Below are 18,913 nucleotides of genomic sequence, written 5' to 3' on the forward strand. Positions count from 1 at the left end.
GCTTGTCTAGTTTTATCTATTCAGTGAGTTCTCTGGAGTGAACTTGCACATTTCTAACACTCCTTTGTCCAGATTCAAACCTGTCCTGCCAAGTGCGAAATGTTGCTGTAGTAGACAGCTGCCATGGCAGTGCTTCTCATCACAGGCTTCTGGATGCCAGAAGCAGCCTGAGATGAAAACGTTCTATGAGGGAAGGTGCCCTCAGTGCTATGTTGTACTGCTAGCTCTAGCTGACAGGGAGAACAAAAATAAGATAATTAAAGATATGAAGTTATCTTAAGAACACTTTGTCTCTTTTTGGAGGAAAGGGAGTGAAGATCAGCCCAACATCAGTACAAAGTCTTGGTCAAGGTGTTGAGATTATGCCAAGATAGTAAACACTTCCTTTGCTTTTCCTTCACTTGTGGTTACCTTTCAGACTTCTTCAGCTACTGCAGCCCCACCTATCAGCAAGCACTCGTGTTCCAGGTGCAGAGAAAAAACGGCGTAAGTGGTAGTTGTGGAAAATGGATGGTGTCAGAGGTCTATCCTGCAACCCCTTCATTATGGGGGTATGGTAGATTGGGTAGTTCATCTCTTTCTGTAGAAATAGTCCTTATAGTGGACATTAGTAGTAGAATGTAAAGTCCAGAGACAAAAGGCAAGCAAGGATAAACTGGTAAGACCAGTAGCACTGAATACCAGAACAAGGTCCTGTTCCCCCATCCATGTGTAAAGTCATGTAGCAGAGGAAGGGAAACTTCCAACAGCTTGGCAGCCGTCTGAAATCCGCAACTATTTTTAACATGCAACTTGCAGCAGAGAAACTCTTTCCAATGATTTTTTACAGGACAGGCCCGTTGTCATTAAGCATACAAGAAATTAACAAATTAGAACAAAAGTATGGCAAAGGTCTAATAACAAACCAAGATGAATATCTTGACATTTTTCAAATATGGCTGTAGCATTTATTTGATAAATATATAGGGCTAATAAATTACCATCTAGACTACTTCTGCTGTTGTCTCCTTAGCTATTTGTCTTGCTACAGTGCATCTTCATTATGCTTTCAACCTTTAACTGCTATGTTGCTGCCATCTTGAGAAAGAGGAGAATCCCATGGCAAGAGATCTTTCAAGTAGCAGGCCATTCACTACAGAAAAAGTCACTTTTGAAACTGCTAATGCAGGCTTTTTGTAACTAGTCTCCCTTGAAGGAAATCAGCAGTTTGCAATTCATTCCAAGAGCTGACCCTAGATAAGGACTGAAGTGCGGGGGTTTTTCTGTATATATACATGCATTTGTTTTAATGTAAACTAGCAACAAAATGTAATATTAGACAAACCTTTCAGACCTAGGTATCTGCTACAGGTTTATCTCTTTAGGCTTCTGCTCCAGAATTTTCTAGAGCAAATTGCATAGTGCAAATGACTTAACCAGTATGCCTCACCCGTATTTGAATTACAATGCTTTATAAAAGCTAAATCCCTGTGGTCATCCTTCCTGTCCCCAGTTGTAATAGCTACCTCCCACCACTCTTTCAGCTGCTACTGTGTGAAGTGTGTGGTGCTAAGCACAATTATATCCACATTGTATTTCTTTGAGCTATGTGGCTCTTGGAACACAGTACAAGAAAAAATGTTTTGTAGACAGCAAGTAAAGTTTATGTACTTGAGGTAAAAGTTGCAGCTCACTGTGCTACTTCACCAAAATACCCCTCAAAGTGAGCCATTAGGATTTTTCAACAATAGCAACACTTTGCATAACAAAAGTAGTCTCTGTAGGATACTGTACTGATATGAGTAACAGGCCTACACATAGGCAGGTCACAGCCTTTAACTGCAGAAGTACCTCTTTGCATCCAATGTTGTATTTGAGGCACTCACAGCTGCTTGGGTTAATCTATTCCTGAATGGACGCTAAGTGTCTGAACAGGTAACTATCATACTGTCTTCTTTTCTGGAGCTAGGACCAGAGCTCACCTCTACTGGTTCGCTTTCAGAGGAGCATTAGGTACAGTTGCTACAACAAATGTTTGTCTAGAGAAGAACATAGAATCACAGAAAATGCCTACTGTTCTTCCAAGTGCAAGACTATCCAGTCAGTACTGTTTATAACACCTGTCGGACTGATACAGGAGCATGGATAATATGACTGCTGTAAGCAGAGCAGTTAACATAAAATGCTCCCTCCATAACAGCTACTTCTCTTCTAAACTGGAATAAAGACAGAGACAGGAAATAAACTGAAGAACTGGTATAAATAAGAAGTGGTTTATTAAAAAAAACAAAACAAAACACCACACCAACAAACAAAAATGACACTTCCATGTGTGGCCAAAGGTCGGACTTTAATTTAAACTATGTACCCAGCATCTGTGCTTCAGAAGTCACATAAGGAAGGAAGGTAAGCTCGTGCCTGCTGGCACGTTCCTCAAGACTCCCCTGAAGTGGTCTTTAGACTATATTAAGTTTGTTAGCAGGGTATGAAGTTTGAATTCCTACAGGACACTGAGGAATTGAAGAACATGTGCCTCTTTACACATATAGGACTTCCCATAACCATCTTTCAAACAGAAATGCAATTTGTTGCATTTTTAACAGCTGCAAAAACAGTGACAAATACAGAAAAAAAAAATGCAGGTAAGCATGCAAACTGAAAGATTTTTTGTAATTTTTTTTTCCCCTAGGACAGTTTACTTATGAGGAAGTACTTAATTTTATTTCACATGTCTATGCAAACTACTTACATGAGAAGTATTCAAAAGATAGCCCTTTTGAATACACAGTCATCAAGAATTACATGTGAAATGTAGCTTTTGTATGTGGGTTAAGACTTTCCATGTACAAATATTGCTGCAATCCTCCTTTATAACAGAAGGGAATGGATTATTAGAATGCTATTCCTAAAACATTCTTAATTTTAAAGTAACTATTTCATTAATAAGACTGGCTTTAAATGAGTTATTCTGAAAAAAAGCTTTCAAGATCATCCAAAAGGAGCTTATATGCATGCTTTGCTTTCATTGCTAAAGTCATCTCCAAACAACACAACTCAGCTCTATGGTTTAGGTATGTAAAAAGTGTGATGAAGATTCTGAAAAGACTTTTTTTTTAATGAAGAATCTGCTCAGCCTCCTTGGACTTGCTTTCTCTTGTTTTCCTCAGTAATGCCTGTTTTATAGCATTGATCTTTTCATCAAGTTCAGCCAATGAATAGTTCTGCTAAAAGAACAAAATAAAACACACAATCATTTACATCTTGTAATTGTCAGAGAGGTGGCCTAGCACTTGATACTTAAGGTCACAGCATATTGCACTAAATGACAGAAATACTTTTGCAAAATTGTCTGAATATAGTCTATGGCTATTTAAACTTGAAAGAAAAACAATGTAAACTTAGAAGAAACTGACAGTCCTAATCACGGATCAATATATCCATGCAATTTCCATTAGATGCTTGTTTAACCTGTTCATAAAAAAAAACAAAAATCCTTTGATGTTAAAACACCAGACGAGACCATCTAGATCAATCACCTCTATGCCCACTTAACCTGACAATTTTTTTGATCTCTTCTTACACAAAGAACTGGTCCTCATCCTTTTTATAAAAATATTTCACCCTACAGAAGATTTTTTTTGTAATATAAACAAGCATCAGATGGCCCACATCTTATTCTAAGCATTCCCCCCAGTCCATCTGTCTCCAAGTGTGATGGCTAGTAGCAGACAGTGTTCCAGCTACGGTCTCACTTGCATGAAGGAGAAGTTCTCTCTTGCGGCCCAAGGTACATGGTTAATGTATTCCCTTATATAATGGTGTTGTGAAAGTGGCAGGTTTTACAGACTTAGGTTAACATCTGCTATGTCAGGTCTTTCTGCAACACTTCTGCTAAGCCAGCCATTTCTACTTTTATTGTCTCTTCATAAACCAATAAAGCAAATAAAAAAAAATAAAACAGAAAAAAAAAAAAAGACAAAAACCACCAAGCCACAAAACAAAACCAGAAGACGTTACTAGGAGGCTGATCAGAATTTGTAAATTGCTTGCTACCCCCAGCTAGATTAACATCATTGCAGATTTATTTTATTCTATCATCCTTCTAACTGGTGAAACCAATAACCTACCCTAGTACAGACTCTTAGAAGACTCATTTCATTGTGACACCCTTTAACTTTCTGTTTCCTTCCCTCTCTTTCTTTCCCAGAAAGCTATCCAATACCGATGCAGCTATTTCTGGGAAGTCAGATATTTGCTTGGTAGAACTTCTGAATGCTTTTCACTCAAAACATCCTAAACTTAAGGTAAACAGATGTTAACAGCACTTACATGGGGAGGTTGAACCTTTCTCCTCTTGCCAGAACAGCTCTAAAGACAAGACATAATCAAAACAGACTTAATGTTGTACTGACAGAGGACCACAAGTAATTCTGTAACAACATTGACAAGAGACTTAAAAGTACAGAAAGAACACCGACTGCCATTCCATGGATTAAAGAAATCTTTCTTATAATTAAGTACCTTGTATCACAAGAAATACTACTGGAGAGCAGTCAGAAGCTGTTTGAAGCTTCTCTGTGCTTGGCAGCCAACAACTATTAACTTAACTGAAGCTTCCTTCAGACAAAACCAAAATCAATACCCAGCTTTTGAAACTGTCAACATTTTTCTTCCTGAAATTTTCCTGTATTCACACCAACATTTATGCAAAACTTTAGACAAAAAAAAGTGTTAATTACTGCACAACACTACTATTGACACCATCACAAATTTTTCCCGGACCCCTATTCTAGAGAAGAACTTAAAGCACTTTCCATGGAAATTTCAGCTTATGACAGCTTATGTTTTAACTTCTGGTTTCCAACAGCTTGAAAGAATAGCCTCATAAATAAAGGGCATTACTGGTCTCCAACACAAACAAAAAAATGAAACAAAAATTGATGAAATTGCTATTGATTTTTAATTGCTGAGTCTTCCTTCGCTGGTCTCACGGGAGACTATATAAATTAAAATATGATCAACTGCAACAGAGATGTTCTTACTGTTACTTGGGGAAAGAAGAGCAAGATAACAGACAAGAAATTTCTACAGCCACAACTAATGTAGTAACAACTAATGTTCTCTTTGTCTTAATATCCTTTGGTGAATGAAGGACAAGGTTTACTACTTGGAAAGAGACAGAACTCTGCCTGTAGACTACCAGCAAAGAAACTAAAATCATACAATCACATGAAACAACTTTTAAAGGGTTTACTCTCTCATCCTATTGGGAGTTGTTGCACATAGATGATCTTCAGTAACCAGATTATGTACAGAAGCCCAAAGGATTTCAGCTGATTTAAGACATTAATGATTTGTATCAAGATCAAAACTTTAGTCAATTTTCTTGTCATAAAAAACACTTCAAATTTTAGGGGGAGGGTGGGGTGGCAGGGCAGAAATCCAACCTCTGTAATACATTTCTTACAAATTAGTTAAGCTCGGATGGCTGCAATTTTTTCCCCACCAACAAATACTATTTTCTTTCAAATGAGAAATTAGGTAGAAATACGAACTTACATAGATGGTCCACATGAAATATAACCATTGCACTGAGCCAGAGTTGTCTATCAAAAGTGTCTGCCCCCTGACTCCTCAGGTTTTTTTCTGTACATAAAGATTTAAGCACAAAAGTGCCAAATGCATTTAGGTATGCTAAAAGAAGTTGTGAGAATTTCTTACTACAGATTGAAAATATTCAGGAGACAGTCCTTCCAGCTCAAGGATTTTATCTTCAAGCTTCTTAATTCTCTGATAAATGTCTCTCGGTACAGGACCACCTAAATACACCAGTACAAATAGAAAGAGATCAGGAAAAGCGCTTGAATAACTTTTTAAACTAAAGATTGCAAGTTTTACAGGTGAATTCTTTGAGTTCAGCTATCAATCAGTGGCTGAAACAAAATGAGTGGATGGGATAATAAAAAGGAAGGGTAATTAATATCAGTCAGGTTTTACCTTGAATCATAAGCCAGCACAGCCAGCGAAGGCAATAGACAACTTTATGAAGGTGGCTGAAATATGTCTGAAAAGGTCCCTGGAACAACTAATGATCACTCTCACAATACACTGGTCTTACACCAAATGCTGCCACTTCAAAACTGACAACAGCATCAGCAGGGAACAGTTGGGATGGCAGACTATGCATGAATTCAGCATTGATATCTAAGATTGTACTGAGGGAAACCTATCTCCACTGAGCATCAGAGGGTAGAGGAAAGGTAGGAGTCACTCTTGACAAACAACAGCATTTGCCTGACAAGAGATGGGAGAAGCATAGGTGGGGAATGCACGTGTGGAATGGAATAACAGAGCTTTGGAAAAAACACAACCCAACCAACCAACCTCTAATACCCATCCCACCCCCACCAAAAAAACCCAACCAAGCAAAAAACCCAAACAAACAAACAAACAAAAAAAAAAAAACCAGCAAAAGCCACAAACACTACAAAAACAGCAGCAACAAAAAAAACTTAACCCATTTGCTGTTTACAGCTACACTACAGCAGCTTGGGCTTGTTTCCCCATGTAAGAACAGAACTGATCAAAAGATATGGGTTAGAAAGTATCTTATTTTTGCTACATAGTAATCTAGAAACCAAAAACACTGTTTATCACAACTAACTCCTAGCTATCCCAATTAAAATGATAGTCTGGTTCTTAACAGTAGCGACAATCAGAGCCTTAGCAAGCTTTTACTACTTCTCTTGACACCTATGTGCATTTATTTCTAGGTCAGTTGGGTAAGACAATTCTATTCCACAAACTACTGAAATAAGCACTAAAGGTTTTTTTTCAATTCATCTATTTCCTAACTTCAGACAGACAATTTTGCGAGTAGCTTCCCTCCTTCAGTTCTGCTCTCTACTCATCACTCAGCAGCTACTAATTAAATCAGCTAACCTCTCACTCTTCTTAATATTGCTGTCTCTTAACGTAAAGGGAAAAGAGCAGTGCTAGCACTAGAAGAAGCTGTTCTGAAAAGCAGCAGGTGAGTCAAGAACAACTTTTAGTCATCAGAAACAAAAACTGGGGAGCAAATAGCTGAGGCAGGTTACCTGCTCAGATGAATCTTCTTGCACAGCTCTGGGGTAAGTAACAAATGATCCTGAAACCTTCCCCATGAATGCTGATTTGAATAGGAGTTGAACTTTCATCCTCTTCCCCTATACTTTCATCCCTATACTGTAGTTTAGTTGACCTATTCCTTCAAACAAAATTATGTCACCTATTATAGGCACAACCTGGAAGCAAGGACCCCTCCTTAGCTACCTTCAGTCATTATCCCTGATATGCATAAACTCCAAAGCTACTACACATTGTAATCCTAACACTAGCCAGCCACTTGCAAATTCTGTTTCCATGCACAAAAACCACCTTAACTTTTGAGACAGCAATACAGTTAAGCATCAGGCTCTGACTGCTGCCTCAACAGCACCCAGTATTCTACTCTCCTTGCCGCCAGATGACTTTGATCCAGTATGCATTCGCAGGAATCTAATAATCTAGTCAAATGTTCATCATATTCTTAGAGAATTAATTTGCATCTATTCAGAAGACAAAAACTAGTCAGTGTGCGTCTGCAGTGTTATGTGTAGAACGTTTCACTTTATTAAGTGAAGATCTGGTCTTCTGTTTTGAAAACATTTTTCAGCAAAAATACAGATTCCTCCTTGACAAGCGCCTTATTGATTCATATTATAGAAAACTGGGGCTGGGGTGAGGAAAGCAACTACTTTAAAACACTCAGTAGCCTGGTGGCTATGGCATTTATTTTAGTGAAAGGTATGGACTCATGTTTGCATGGCTAAAGGGAAGTATGGACAACGAGCTTCCCACATTCTGGGAAATAAGCTTCTCACCTAACTGTATTTCAAATCATCCACCTTTAGGAAAAGGTTTCAGACTGTCTTTCATGTGATCCCCAGCCCACAAGGTGTCCATGAAGCAGGACGGAGTCAAGCTCAGCTTTTCCTGTTCAGTGAGTCAAGGCAGGAGGACTCCACTGGCTATGGAGAACCCCTGCTTCCAAATATTCCAGATGGTTTTAAATCCCATTCTGAAGTGCTTCTCTCTTTTGCCACTACATCAAGTGTACATTTACTAACTCTGCATTCTAATTTGGGCAGTCACAGTTTTTATAGACTTGCCCAGTTTTACTACAGTAATGATACAAACTGGTACACCAATGTCAAAATTAAAACATGGTACATACCTGTTTGTAACCGTAAGTGTGCTTCAATGTTTTGTAATCTCTCCTCAACAGCTTGGTTTCCACAAGCATGAATGGGTACATTGGCTTTGTGACTGGACCCGTGTGCTCCTTCAGATCTAGTCTGAGGACCGTATGTATTTACTACCCTAGAAACTAGGTAGAGAGAACACAAGTTTCACATATATGCACATGAAACACAAAGTACATCTAACTAAAACAATAAAAATATTAAAATATGAAAACCTGTGTTAAATCAATTTCACACAAGCCTCCCATGTGAAGGGTCCCACACACATTAAGATCAAAGGTTCAAGCAAAAGTATTTTCCTATTTTTGCATGAGTAACTAAACTAAACAAAAACCTAGGACTTTACATATGCAAAGTAAAAGAATTACTCATACATTCATGTAGAATGGCAGTATCTAGAATTTGTCATCAGCTGCTGATAAGTAGCAGAAAACCCGATATCTATGTCAGCAGTTGCACATGTGAGCTGTTGTGAATGCAAAGAAGAGGCCAGCCCTAATATTACAGGAAGCATCATAAATACATGAAGATGAGGGGAGGTAAACAACTAGAACCGCTACGAATCTCAGCAAGGAAGTTCTCTTCTAATTTTTGTTATTCGTGTAACAGCTTTAATGACTCTTCAGCTGCTTCTGGATCTATCTTTTTCCCCTGCCGAAACGTGTCTTTATCAGAAGATTTCGGTCACTTCTCTTTATATCACAGTCATTTCTCAAGTCCATGGTGACAGGACTACTGAAGTGTATCGCAGACTTTAAGACTATGTTGGCAACTCCAGACACTGAAGCACACACACCACCTCACTCAGTACTTCATGAAGGCCATATGTTACATTCTTGCTTCAATTTATACTGAGTTTACTTCCAATTCCTTTCTCAGTGTTACTCAATTTCAGTTATGAACTGTTTGAGTTTTAGTTACTTGAAGTGTAAACTCATTTTTTCCTGTAATATGCTACCATCCAAGTTACAAACTACCAGTTTAAAAAAGTGACTACTGAAGGGAGTTCTTAGTGAAAGATTATAAACTCAAACTCACTTTCCCATCTCCCTTTTAGCTCACCAGATCTTTTTATGCTTATACTTATCATCGCTCTTCACACTGAATTCTAGAATTCAGAATAATTAATTGGTTTCTGGAACCAACATCAAGTGGATAACTGAATACTATCACTCTCAAAAATGGAAGAGGGGGTTACTTTCATCCTCATTTTGAAGATTTTGTTTGGTTGGTTTTAAACACATAGTAACTTGTATACACCTAAAAAGCAGTAGGTGGACAAGCAATCTTTTGTCCATAACTTCTGTTGGACAATCATTTCTGTACTATTTACACCTTTCCAAAAGGTAGTGCAGTGGTAGGCTTGTTCCCCAGATTGTCACTTCCCATAAATCAGAATTTCTACCGTGTTCCAAAACTATTTTCTAATTCAATATACTTACACTGACTAACAAAAAATAGATCATTTTATTTAGTCTCAAGTCCTTAACTGGACTGATGGCTTCACCTTAGAAGAAATGCTAAGAATTGTTCAGCTTCTCTGTCCTGCTTTATCTTTTGCATCTTTCCTTTCGGACAATGCAAACAAGCTACTTTGTTTTGGTCCTTAGTGCATATCCAGCAGCTTAGTGAAGAAATTACGGGATTGAAAACCTTAGAGAAATAAGCAAAGAGGTAAAAGTATTCACTACAGTCAAAAATCAATATATTAGGTTTTTCATTTTTGAGCATTCTATAAAAAGTTTTAAAGACAAAAATTTATCAGTGCTGCTCTATCTGGACACTTTTAATAAATGGGTATTAAAATAGTTGCTTACCCTTTATATGACTTTTAAATCCAGGATAGGGTGTGAAAATTGCATCTGTTCTGGCACAGCTATTTTCTAAATAAATAATAATAATAGAAAAAGTGAGGTCCTAATTACGTATTTATAATTTAAAATATTCTAACCATCATCAGCTTCGAGGCTTTTAACAAATCTAATTAAAATTCTTCAAATAATAAAAACATCAGAAATACTTAATTCATTCTATAAACACTTGTTCGTTAATAGTTTCACACACTTGCATGGACCTACTGGTTTTAATTGGATAAGTCACTTTATATAATGTATGCATATGTGTATATAAAAGTTTATTGGATTGGGACCAAATTTCTTCCAATTCATACTTTATTTGATTCTTACTTTTCACTGTTTCTCTGTAACTATTTCTTTCTTCCTACACTGAAGACTTTTGCTTGCTTACCACTGTTACTCTGTTTTATGTACTTTTATGAAACTGTTCTTCTATTTTTAGACTGGTCTAGTTTACTCATCAGCACTCTTTGCACACCTTCTTGCCTTTATTCCGATGCCTGTGACTTCTTTAATTTGTTTCACCATAAAAACCTACAGTACAGACCATCCTACTTTATTCTAATGTTTATATTTCAATCCCTTTATATCCCTTTATATTTTAATCATATACACAAAAGCTTTGCACATATTTTATTATGCCTGAACATACAAAGGAAGGTCTTGTTATCATTTCTTCTGTATCTAATTAAAAATGTTAGGAATTGGTATTTTATTATCTAGCATATTCAACCAGACTTCAGATGTCATTTTCATTCCAATGAATATTCAAAGGAGTTAAACTCTCTTCCTATAAAGCTTATGGAACAATAAGCTTTGATCTCTAAAAGCATAAGTACATCACAGAGACAATGCACATCTGGGTTCACAGGTACTTAGAAAATGTCTCTGTACTAGTTATGTATATAAAATTGTCTTCGCTTTCAAGCTGTATTTGGTTACACAGTTACTGATCGTGTTAATGGGATCCAGCTTACCAGACGGATTTAAGATTGTTTGGTTATAGAGAAAGCCAACTGTGCCAGTTGGTGCATTAAAAACACCAATACCATGAGTCATGTTAAAAGGAAAAAGTTATTCTAAGTAGCTGGTAATTCAAATTGATTGTAAAAAATACTTTTTTGTAATTTAACTAGCATTAAATTAACTGCAATTTGAATATGCAATTCACAAGACATTTCTGAATTGCAATTGTCGACTTTGGAAGGAACATGTAGCTAAAACACTGGAAACAACAGCTACAGAATAATTTAAGATGGCAGTTGTTAAAATGAACACAGTAAGAGCTATAATCTTTCCATATGGGATGCATTAACCATTGCATCCAGTGACTACTTTCTTTTTTTGTTTATCTGACATCTGCAGTGCACATGCAAGTTCTTAACTTTAAAACAAAGTTCTGTTTTAAATACAGAGTAGTGCTTTTGAGAAATAAAAAAAAATAATAATAATAATAAAAAAACAACTTAAATTGCTATGAAGATTAAAGTCTGGCTAGCCAGTTACCTTGATTACAATCAATAACATTGCAAAATTCCCTGACATTATTTTCATTGATCTCAGCTTGTTTCCTCTCGATGAAGGCTGATATCCGCCTGTCAATCTGCAGGTAATAAACATGATGGCATATATCTATTTCATTCTTTAAATTAAAGATTTAGAAATGTCTTTGTCTTTTTAAAAAGATATAAGTAAATCACTTACTTCTGCTTTTCCAGCTTTTATTTGGACCACCTCTGGATCAAAATTAACATGAGCATTGTTCAGATCTCCTAAGTCATAACTTGCGTACTTTTCTTCCGTCTGACAGTTATCATCATAAACATCTAAACTTGTTTCACAAGTTTGGCTTTCTGTTTTACCTGCAGGTTCATCATTGCCTATATTTTCCTCTTTAATCAATGACTGGAGTTTTTCTAAAAGAGGCTGAACAAAGAAAACAGTATGTTAAAAAGAAAAAAAAAAAAGATAAAAAAAATCCCCAAAATAAAAAGCAAAAAGCCAAGTACTATTACAATTTCTAAAACAGACCAACTTAAATAATTTTAGGAATTACAACATCTGCCTCTGATGGAACACAGTAATAAAATAGAAGAAACATTAAAACAAGTTATAGTTCCAAATACTGTGCACACCATGACTCTGGCCTTTTTGACCTGTGCCTTTTAGAGGTTTGTATAGGAAAAGTCCCAAGTTTCTGTGAAAATCTGCCTGCTACTCATCTGTTACTAGCTAAATCAAAGCTTCAGTCCTTGGCACCAATGCCACTTAATTAACATGTCATTCAAATGCCTACTCAGAACAGCAAGGCTTAGTATTTTTCCTCCTTAACATGAAAGCCAATGCTTTCACACTGCAAAGCCTTTACTTTATCACCACAGCACTACATTCTCCACTTGAAACTGCAGTTGCCCAAGTGAATGAGAGAACACAGACGTGAAATATATAGGTGTTATCCTGAACACATGCTTTTCTTGACATGGTTGATTATCTACTTAGGTCATGAAATTAAATGAGAGAATGCACTGACATTTGTAGCAGCAAAAATAAACGCTTTTCCTACTGCAACAACCCCTACTCAAGATACAACAACAAAACCTCAGTACATCTATGCGTCACACCCTCTTTTTTCATTTTTACCAGTTTCATCTAGTCTGAATTTCACTGCTTATTTTCCCTCTAGAAAGTATTTTCTTTTTTTTTTTAAAGATAACATCATTTTTACCAGTCACATTTCCTGAAATTGAATCAAATTCCTACTTGTGGTGTTCATACAGTTGGATGTAATTTTTACTTGCTTTTATCTTGCATATTTTCTTTTCTTGTTTATCGCACCAAAGATTTGGTGGATGTCTGGATAACATAAAAGGTCTTTCTTTTACCTACAGACAAGCAAATACAGGAACTTCCTTTTCCGCCCTCTCAAAGTAATTCACTGACTGGCTGAAGTGAAAAACTGTTATTCAAATCCTGACCTTTTACAGATGAACTGTTAAGGTCGAAACACTGTTCAGTTACCAGCTGACAAACAGTTCACCCTCCTTGCCATGCAACTAAAATACACGTAATATTGGCAGGGTTGGAAAGTTTCAAATAGTTAAAAGAAATGACAGTAATGGTGACTGGCTACTTGGCAAGATGAGACATTAATGTCAAAGAAATTACTCTTTAAAAAAAAAAAAAAACCTACGCCGAAAATATATTTAATTGCAGTAAGACACTCCAGGATGTGTCATGCTGGGATAATGCCACTTCTTGAACCACTGAAAGCACTCCATGAGCCTCAAAACTCACCCAACGCATGGAATCATTATCATAGCATGACACACACCTGCCGTGTCTTATTGCTTAATTATAACCCACCATAGATGGAAATGTATCACATTTACAATGCAAGTCTAGAAATCAATGAGGCTGCATTTATTCAGCCTGCTCACCTACAGTGGCTATTCCCACCACCAATCTGAAAAATCTGTACGTGTGAAGCACGGTGGAATCCCAAGCATATAATATTTTTGCATTCTTGTTGGACATAGCAATACAAGATCAAAACAAACAAAATTTTACAGTTTAGATAATACAACTACATTCAGATGTTGATCACTTTTGTCAAGTTGAACGTGTCCAATGAAATATTTACCTGCAAACATAAAATATGCTGCTGAAGTGCACTAAGAAGCAACGTTGGCTGAAGTGCTGATGTGCTTTGAAGCTTGCTCCAATCGATTACAACTTTCACAATATCGTCTCCGAGGTTAAGCTTCATGAAAGCAAAACAAACACAATAAAAAATTATGTTATGTTGTATTAATGTCACAAAAGCATACAAGACTTCTACAGGACAACAATTATGTTCAATCTCATGCAGACCCCATTTTTATATTAGAGCACTGGAGAGGTTTGACTAACAATAATTCAAGCAGCTGTTATTTTTAAAGTAAGATAGTATTTGCAGAGTATATTAAAAAATTAAAAATTCCTTACTACCTCATCACACTTTCATTGAATTAATTTGATCTTTAATTTTAGTCAATTCTCAATTCAATTAACTATCATACAAAAACATACAGTTCATGTTAATCACTCAAATCTTTGCCAGAATGACAGAACCACCAGTAGGAAGAAACAGGTACCCAGGATGGCAGTCTCCTGTAAGTTCATGTATTTTACGGCTATTTGTGACTGTATGATCAAGGTCTTGATACTGCTCCATGCCACATTCTTGAAATTTTTACTTGCTGTTAATCCAAAGGAGGCTTTATATAAAAACAGGTGTTCAAAAAAGAAATCTTTAAAAAAAATCTCAAGGTTAAACTCTAGACTACATGGCATCACTATCAAACCCATTTCCAACTCACACTGTTTCCCTTTATGTGCATTCAGATCAAAATAACAATTGCCATAGTCTATTCTCTATGCCAAGGAATTGCAATATTTAACTCCCAAAGCAATAATGAGAAACACACATAGTGAATCTGAAGTTTTATCTGAAGCAACTATGTATCTTCTATAAGCTAAAAAAACCCTTTCACTTTCTAAAACAAAGCTTATTGTTAATAATCACTAATGAAACACACACTTTCATACCCACCTTTGCCATTTTTGTTACACTAAGGCTCTTTTCAAGATCTTCAAGTAACAAGCACTTTCATTTCACAAAGCCAAGTAGGTTGTTCTCCAACCAAACAACCCGTAAGTGATCACCCAAGTTCTAAATACAGTTAAAATTCTTGTTTAAAATCATGAGGACCTACAGGTACTCTGTTTGAGACACAGAATTCCCAAGTCATATGCATATTTGTACATCTACATCTTGCTTCTCCCATTTTTTGTGGGTTTGTTTTGTTTTTTTTTTTTTTTTTTAAAAAAAAAAGGAAAAAAGAAAGAGATACCTCAGGCAGATGATAAAAGTGACCACTAATGTATGGTCTAAAGATATTTAACTTCTAATGGCATCAAGTATTATGGACAAGAACATAGAATGCATATGCACTCATTTCTTGAATCCACCACAGTGTATGAAGAAATGGTGAGAACTAAACAGAAGAATGCCTCCATCACTCTGAAGGCAAAGTAGTGGATACTAAGCTGTTCTGTGTTAAACCCCAGCATTATCACAATTTTCTATGTAAAGAACTATAAGCCTGAGACTTGTTTCTTTAGACAAAGAACAACCTTGTTAAATCCAGTGTTAGAATCAAAATTACATAGCAAAGGAGATGGTCTGACCAGATATATAATGTACTTCAGATAATTTTCACCCAAATGGTTATTCGTGTTTAGTACTTAAGCTACTTAGGATGTAGGAAAAGTAATGTTTTAGGAAATACTAGTTTTGAACACCTTACAAAATCAAGACTGTTCCTAGAATTTAACAAGAATAAAACTTTAAGAATGAAGCCACTGTGCATATGTGATCATCTGAAGCACACATTTCTTCCCAAAGTTTCTAAAGTAACATCTGCCATACACTACATTACAGTCCACTGACAGGGTAAAAAAGGCATAGATGTAAGTCATCATAATGAAACAAAACAGGAGTCCCATTGCAATTTCCTAATATGCCCCCTTTTTCAAAAACAATCAGCTGATGTGTGCCTTCATATCATACCATGTGACTCCTGTCCAGGTGATTCAACATATAAAAACAGTAGAGCTTCTGACTTAGAATAATTTAGAGGCCAGGGATATTTTAAACTCATAGACACTGTTTTTAAATATAAGTAAAGAATAAACCCCTTCTGCATCCAAACATGTTTCTAGTATGACATAATTAGTTTTCTCAGTGTTTCATATCCTTCTACCCATAAGAACTGTGACAAGCAGGTTTATAAATTCTGTGATTTGGTAACTTCAAAGCCTTTGCATATTTACAGCCTATTCTGTAGCAATTTACAGGATCATAAATCATTTCAGCCCTTTGACACTGTTTTATGAGACACTGACTTTCACTTGGGGCTTAAAGAACTTTTCACCATCATTCACATTGGTTTTAAGAGTTGACATCCTCCGATGTCCTCCTAGCTACTGTGCTGCAAGTGATTGCTCTAGTCCAAAAGTTTTTGTGCCAGAAATAAATATTCCTATTTACAGTCCAACCTGCTAGCATAAATCCAACTTATACTACTATGATGGATCACAAACTGTGACAGCTAACGATCTGCATGTGTTCACTCATCTCTATTAAAGGGAAATGGGGAATCGGTACTTTTAGTCAAAAATGCAAGATGGATTGCTAGAGTCAGCAAGCTAGTAAAACATCACAGTTAAATCAACAAGAACTCAAGCGCTGGCAGACAAGAGTGTAACTCAACAACTGGAAACAATCATGACTGAGCAATTAAAAGAGCCTTCTCAGCCAAGATGGAGTAACCAGACTCCTACTCATAGTTCAGTGCAGTGCACAGTAAAATGGTTTTGTTGTCATGAGAAGAATACACCCCAAATGCCAATGAAGACAATTTCACTCTACACCATAAGTAGTGTACCACTACTGAGCGGATGCAGCAACTCTAAACTGTTCTCTTGCAATTGCTTGTGAACATCCAAATATTGTTTAAAAATCACTAAGCTCTCTCCACTCACATGCTAGACACAGAGCAAACTTTGGAGAACAAGCTACTGAAGAAGAAAGAAAAACTAGTGTTTAATGTCATTTTGAAAACAAATAAACTTGTGATGAGCACCCTAGTTAAGATCTTAGGAAACTTTTCCTTTATTCTTTTGTGTTTTACATAAATACAAGAGTTCAACTTTCCAATCATGTTAACATTGTAAGAACAACAGTATGAACGACAGTATCGCACCCAGATAAGCTGTTAGTCACTAGTTCTTCATCGATTACAGTTAGAATTTTCACCAGGAAGACTTCTGGGATATTTCAACCTCAATACATAGATAATTTTCCTGTCTCGGTAATCCTATGAATCAACAGTGTATGATCAAGTTGTTTAGTACTGCACTCCTGTTCAAAAGCTAGGGCAGTTTTTAATCACTTTAGACATTGGAAAACTGAGACTCTTAGTAGTCAGCACCTGAATTTTCAGGACCTTAATTTTGGATGAGTTTTGTTTGAAAACAGAGACTCTTACTAGCAGGCTTTGAGGTGAGAAGCAAATATAATACACAATTTTATTCAGATGAGAGGTGAAATGCTCTAAAAAAGAATTTCAGATCAGTCAGCAGCTACTTCTAAACTGCCTCTGTATCTAAGAGTCCATTTCTGAGTGTTTTTGTAACGTAAACATATATCAAGCTATAGTATCTCCTGCAGATATCACTCATCATCTGGCCCCAAACCTTCAAACTGCTGTCTAATTTCAGAAACAAGTGCGTGCTTCTGCTGCCTTCACAGAACTACATATATGCTACCACAGTGGAAAAGGAATTAATCTGTAAATTATTTATGGTAATAATTGTTACTAAAACCTTCTCCTGATAAGGGCCTCCCACCACTACTGTAATATCTGTTAAATAATTCATAGCCATTACTAAACCTAAACTAGGTGTCTCAACTTAAGTACCACAGAGCAAAGCCGCTTTAAAAAATCTGACCCACTGAGATATACTTGTGTGTTTCATACTATGTTATTACCGAGGCACGGCTAACTTCAAGCTCCCTATCATTTATTTTGATTTAATGCACAGTAAGCTTTTAGTAGCTTACCAATCCAGAACCGTTAATTGTTAAGATACAGCAATTAGGCAGACTGCCGCTTCTCATGGGAGAGATCATTCGCCAAACCACAAAGTGACAGGAGGCGTCCCGTCGCCGAGCGGCGAGGGCAGCCCAGGCCGAGGCGGTGCAGCAGCCGCCCCCCCGCACCCTGGGGCTGCCCACGCCAGGCGGGATGCGGCAGGCAGCGCCGGCCCCGGCTCGGACAGGGGCTGCCCGCTGCCGCAGGCGCGCCTGAGCAACCTCCAGAAGCGAGGCCGCACGCCCGCCCGCGTGTGGCAGGCTTCGTTTCTCCCCGGCGCCGCGCTTTACTCTCGGGACCCAGGAGGGCCGCGCAGGCCGGGGAGCCGCAGGAGCACGCCCCGCTCGGGCCCCCGCGGCGCCAGGGCCGGCCCTGCCCCGGGCCTTCCCCTCCGCCCAGCCCCACGCTCACCTGCCCCGCCAGCCCAGCCAGGCAGCGCAGAGCGCTGCTCGTCACCTCCGAGGCCGCGGGGTCGGCGCCGATCTCCGGAGCGCGCCCGCCGGGCTGCAGCGGGCTGGGCGCCGCCGCCGCCGCCATGACACCGGGCCAGGCCGCGGCCGCTACTCACGGCCCCGCCGTCGCTCCGCGATGACGAGTCCCGCGGCTGGCCCCGCCCCGAGGGCTGATGGACAGGCGCGGCAGCCAATCGCGGGCCGGCGCGGCGCGGAGGGGCGGGGAGTGGTTCGCACTGAGGGTCCCGACTTGCACGGCCGGGCCGGCGTTACCGGCCGCGCTGGGTGCGAGCGGGCTTCTGCTGGGCTCCTCGGCCCGGTAGCCCTGCTCGACTACGGGCTGCTCGGGGCAGCTTCTCGGCCCTGGCAGCAGGGCCTGGGCTGGTGAGGCCGCTTCAGGCCTGCCTGTCCCGGCCCGGCACTGCCCATCCTCCCCAGGCCCTCTGGGCTTCCGCGGCGCGGTGTGTGGAGGACCCTCTCCTGCGGTACCTGTCTCTCCAGCGTGGCGGGCAGCCCCGTTTCCCCAGCCTGAGGAAGCATCTTAGCTTTTGCTCATTTCCCTGGGACCCTGATGCTTTTCTCAGCTCAGGTCCGTTGCAGCCATCTGGTAAGAGACCCACCTGGGGGCTCGCAGAGTGACAGGGAGT

At 38.6% G+C, this 18,913-nt stretch overlaps 1 protein-coding gene across 7 annotated transcripts; it reads right to left on the reverse strand.

Annotated features, from left to right (window-relative positions):
- Positions 1-2,238: 2,238 nt before the first annotated feature.
- Positions 2,239-18,401, reverse strand: LOC104356283 (MAP3K12 binding inhibitory protein 1). 7 transcript variants are annotated; one of them, XM_042791133.1, is made up of 9 exons: positions 18,226-18,401; positions 13,758-13,877; positions 11,822-12,043; positions 11,624-11,720; positions 10,079-10,144; positions 8,234-8,386; positions 5,701-5,798; positions 4,309-4,347; positions 2,239-3,200 (listed from the first exon to the last, which is right to left on the reverse strand). In XM_042791133.1, the coding sequence occupies exons 1-9, from the start codon at positions 18,349-18,351 to the stop codon at positions 3,093-3,095; spliced, it is 1,029 nt and encodes a 342-aa protein (XP_042647067.1). In that variant the 5' UTR covers positions 18,352-18,401; the 3' UTR covers positions 2,239-3,092. The 7 variants fall into 7 exon arrangements, 5 of the variants coding, with proteins under 5 accessions (XP_042647067.1, XP_042647065.1, XP_042647068.1 ...); XM_042791131.1 differs by having other exon boundaries at positions 2,239-3,203; XM_042791134.1 differs by lacking the exon at positions 18,226-18,401 and adding an exon at positions 14,709-14,825 and having other exon boundaries at positions 2,239-3,203.
- Between the last annotated feature and the right edge of the window lie 512 nt (positions 18,402-18,913).

Source organism: Tyto alba, unplaced genomic scaffold (assembly GCF_018691265.1).
Source record: "Tyto alba isolate M040663 unplaced genomic scaffold, T.alba_DEE_v4.0 Super-Scaffold_18, whole genome shotgun sequence".
NCBI classification, from domain to species: Eukaryota; Metazoa; Chordata; class Aves; order Strigiformes; family Tytonidae; genus Tyto; species Tyto alba.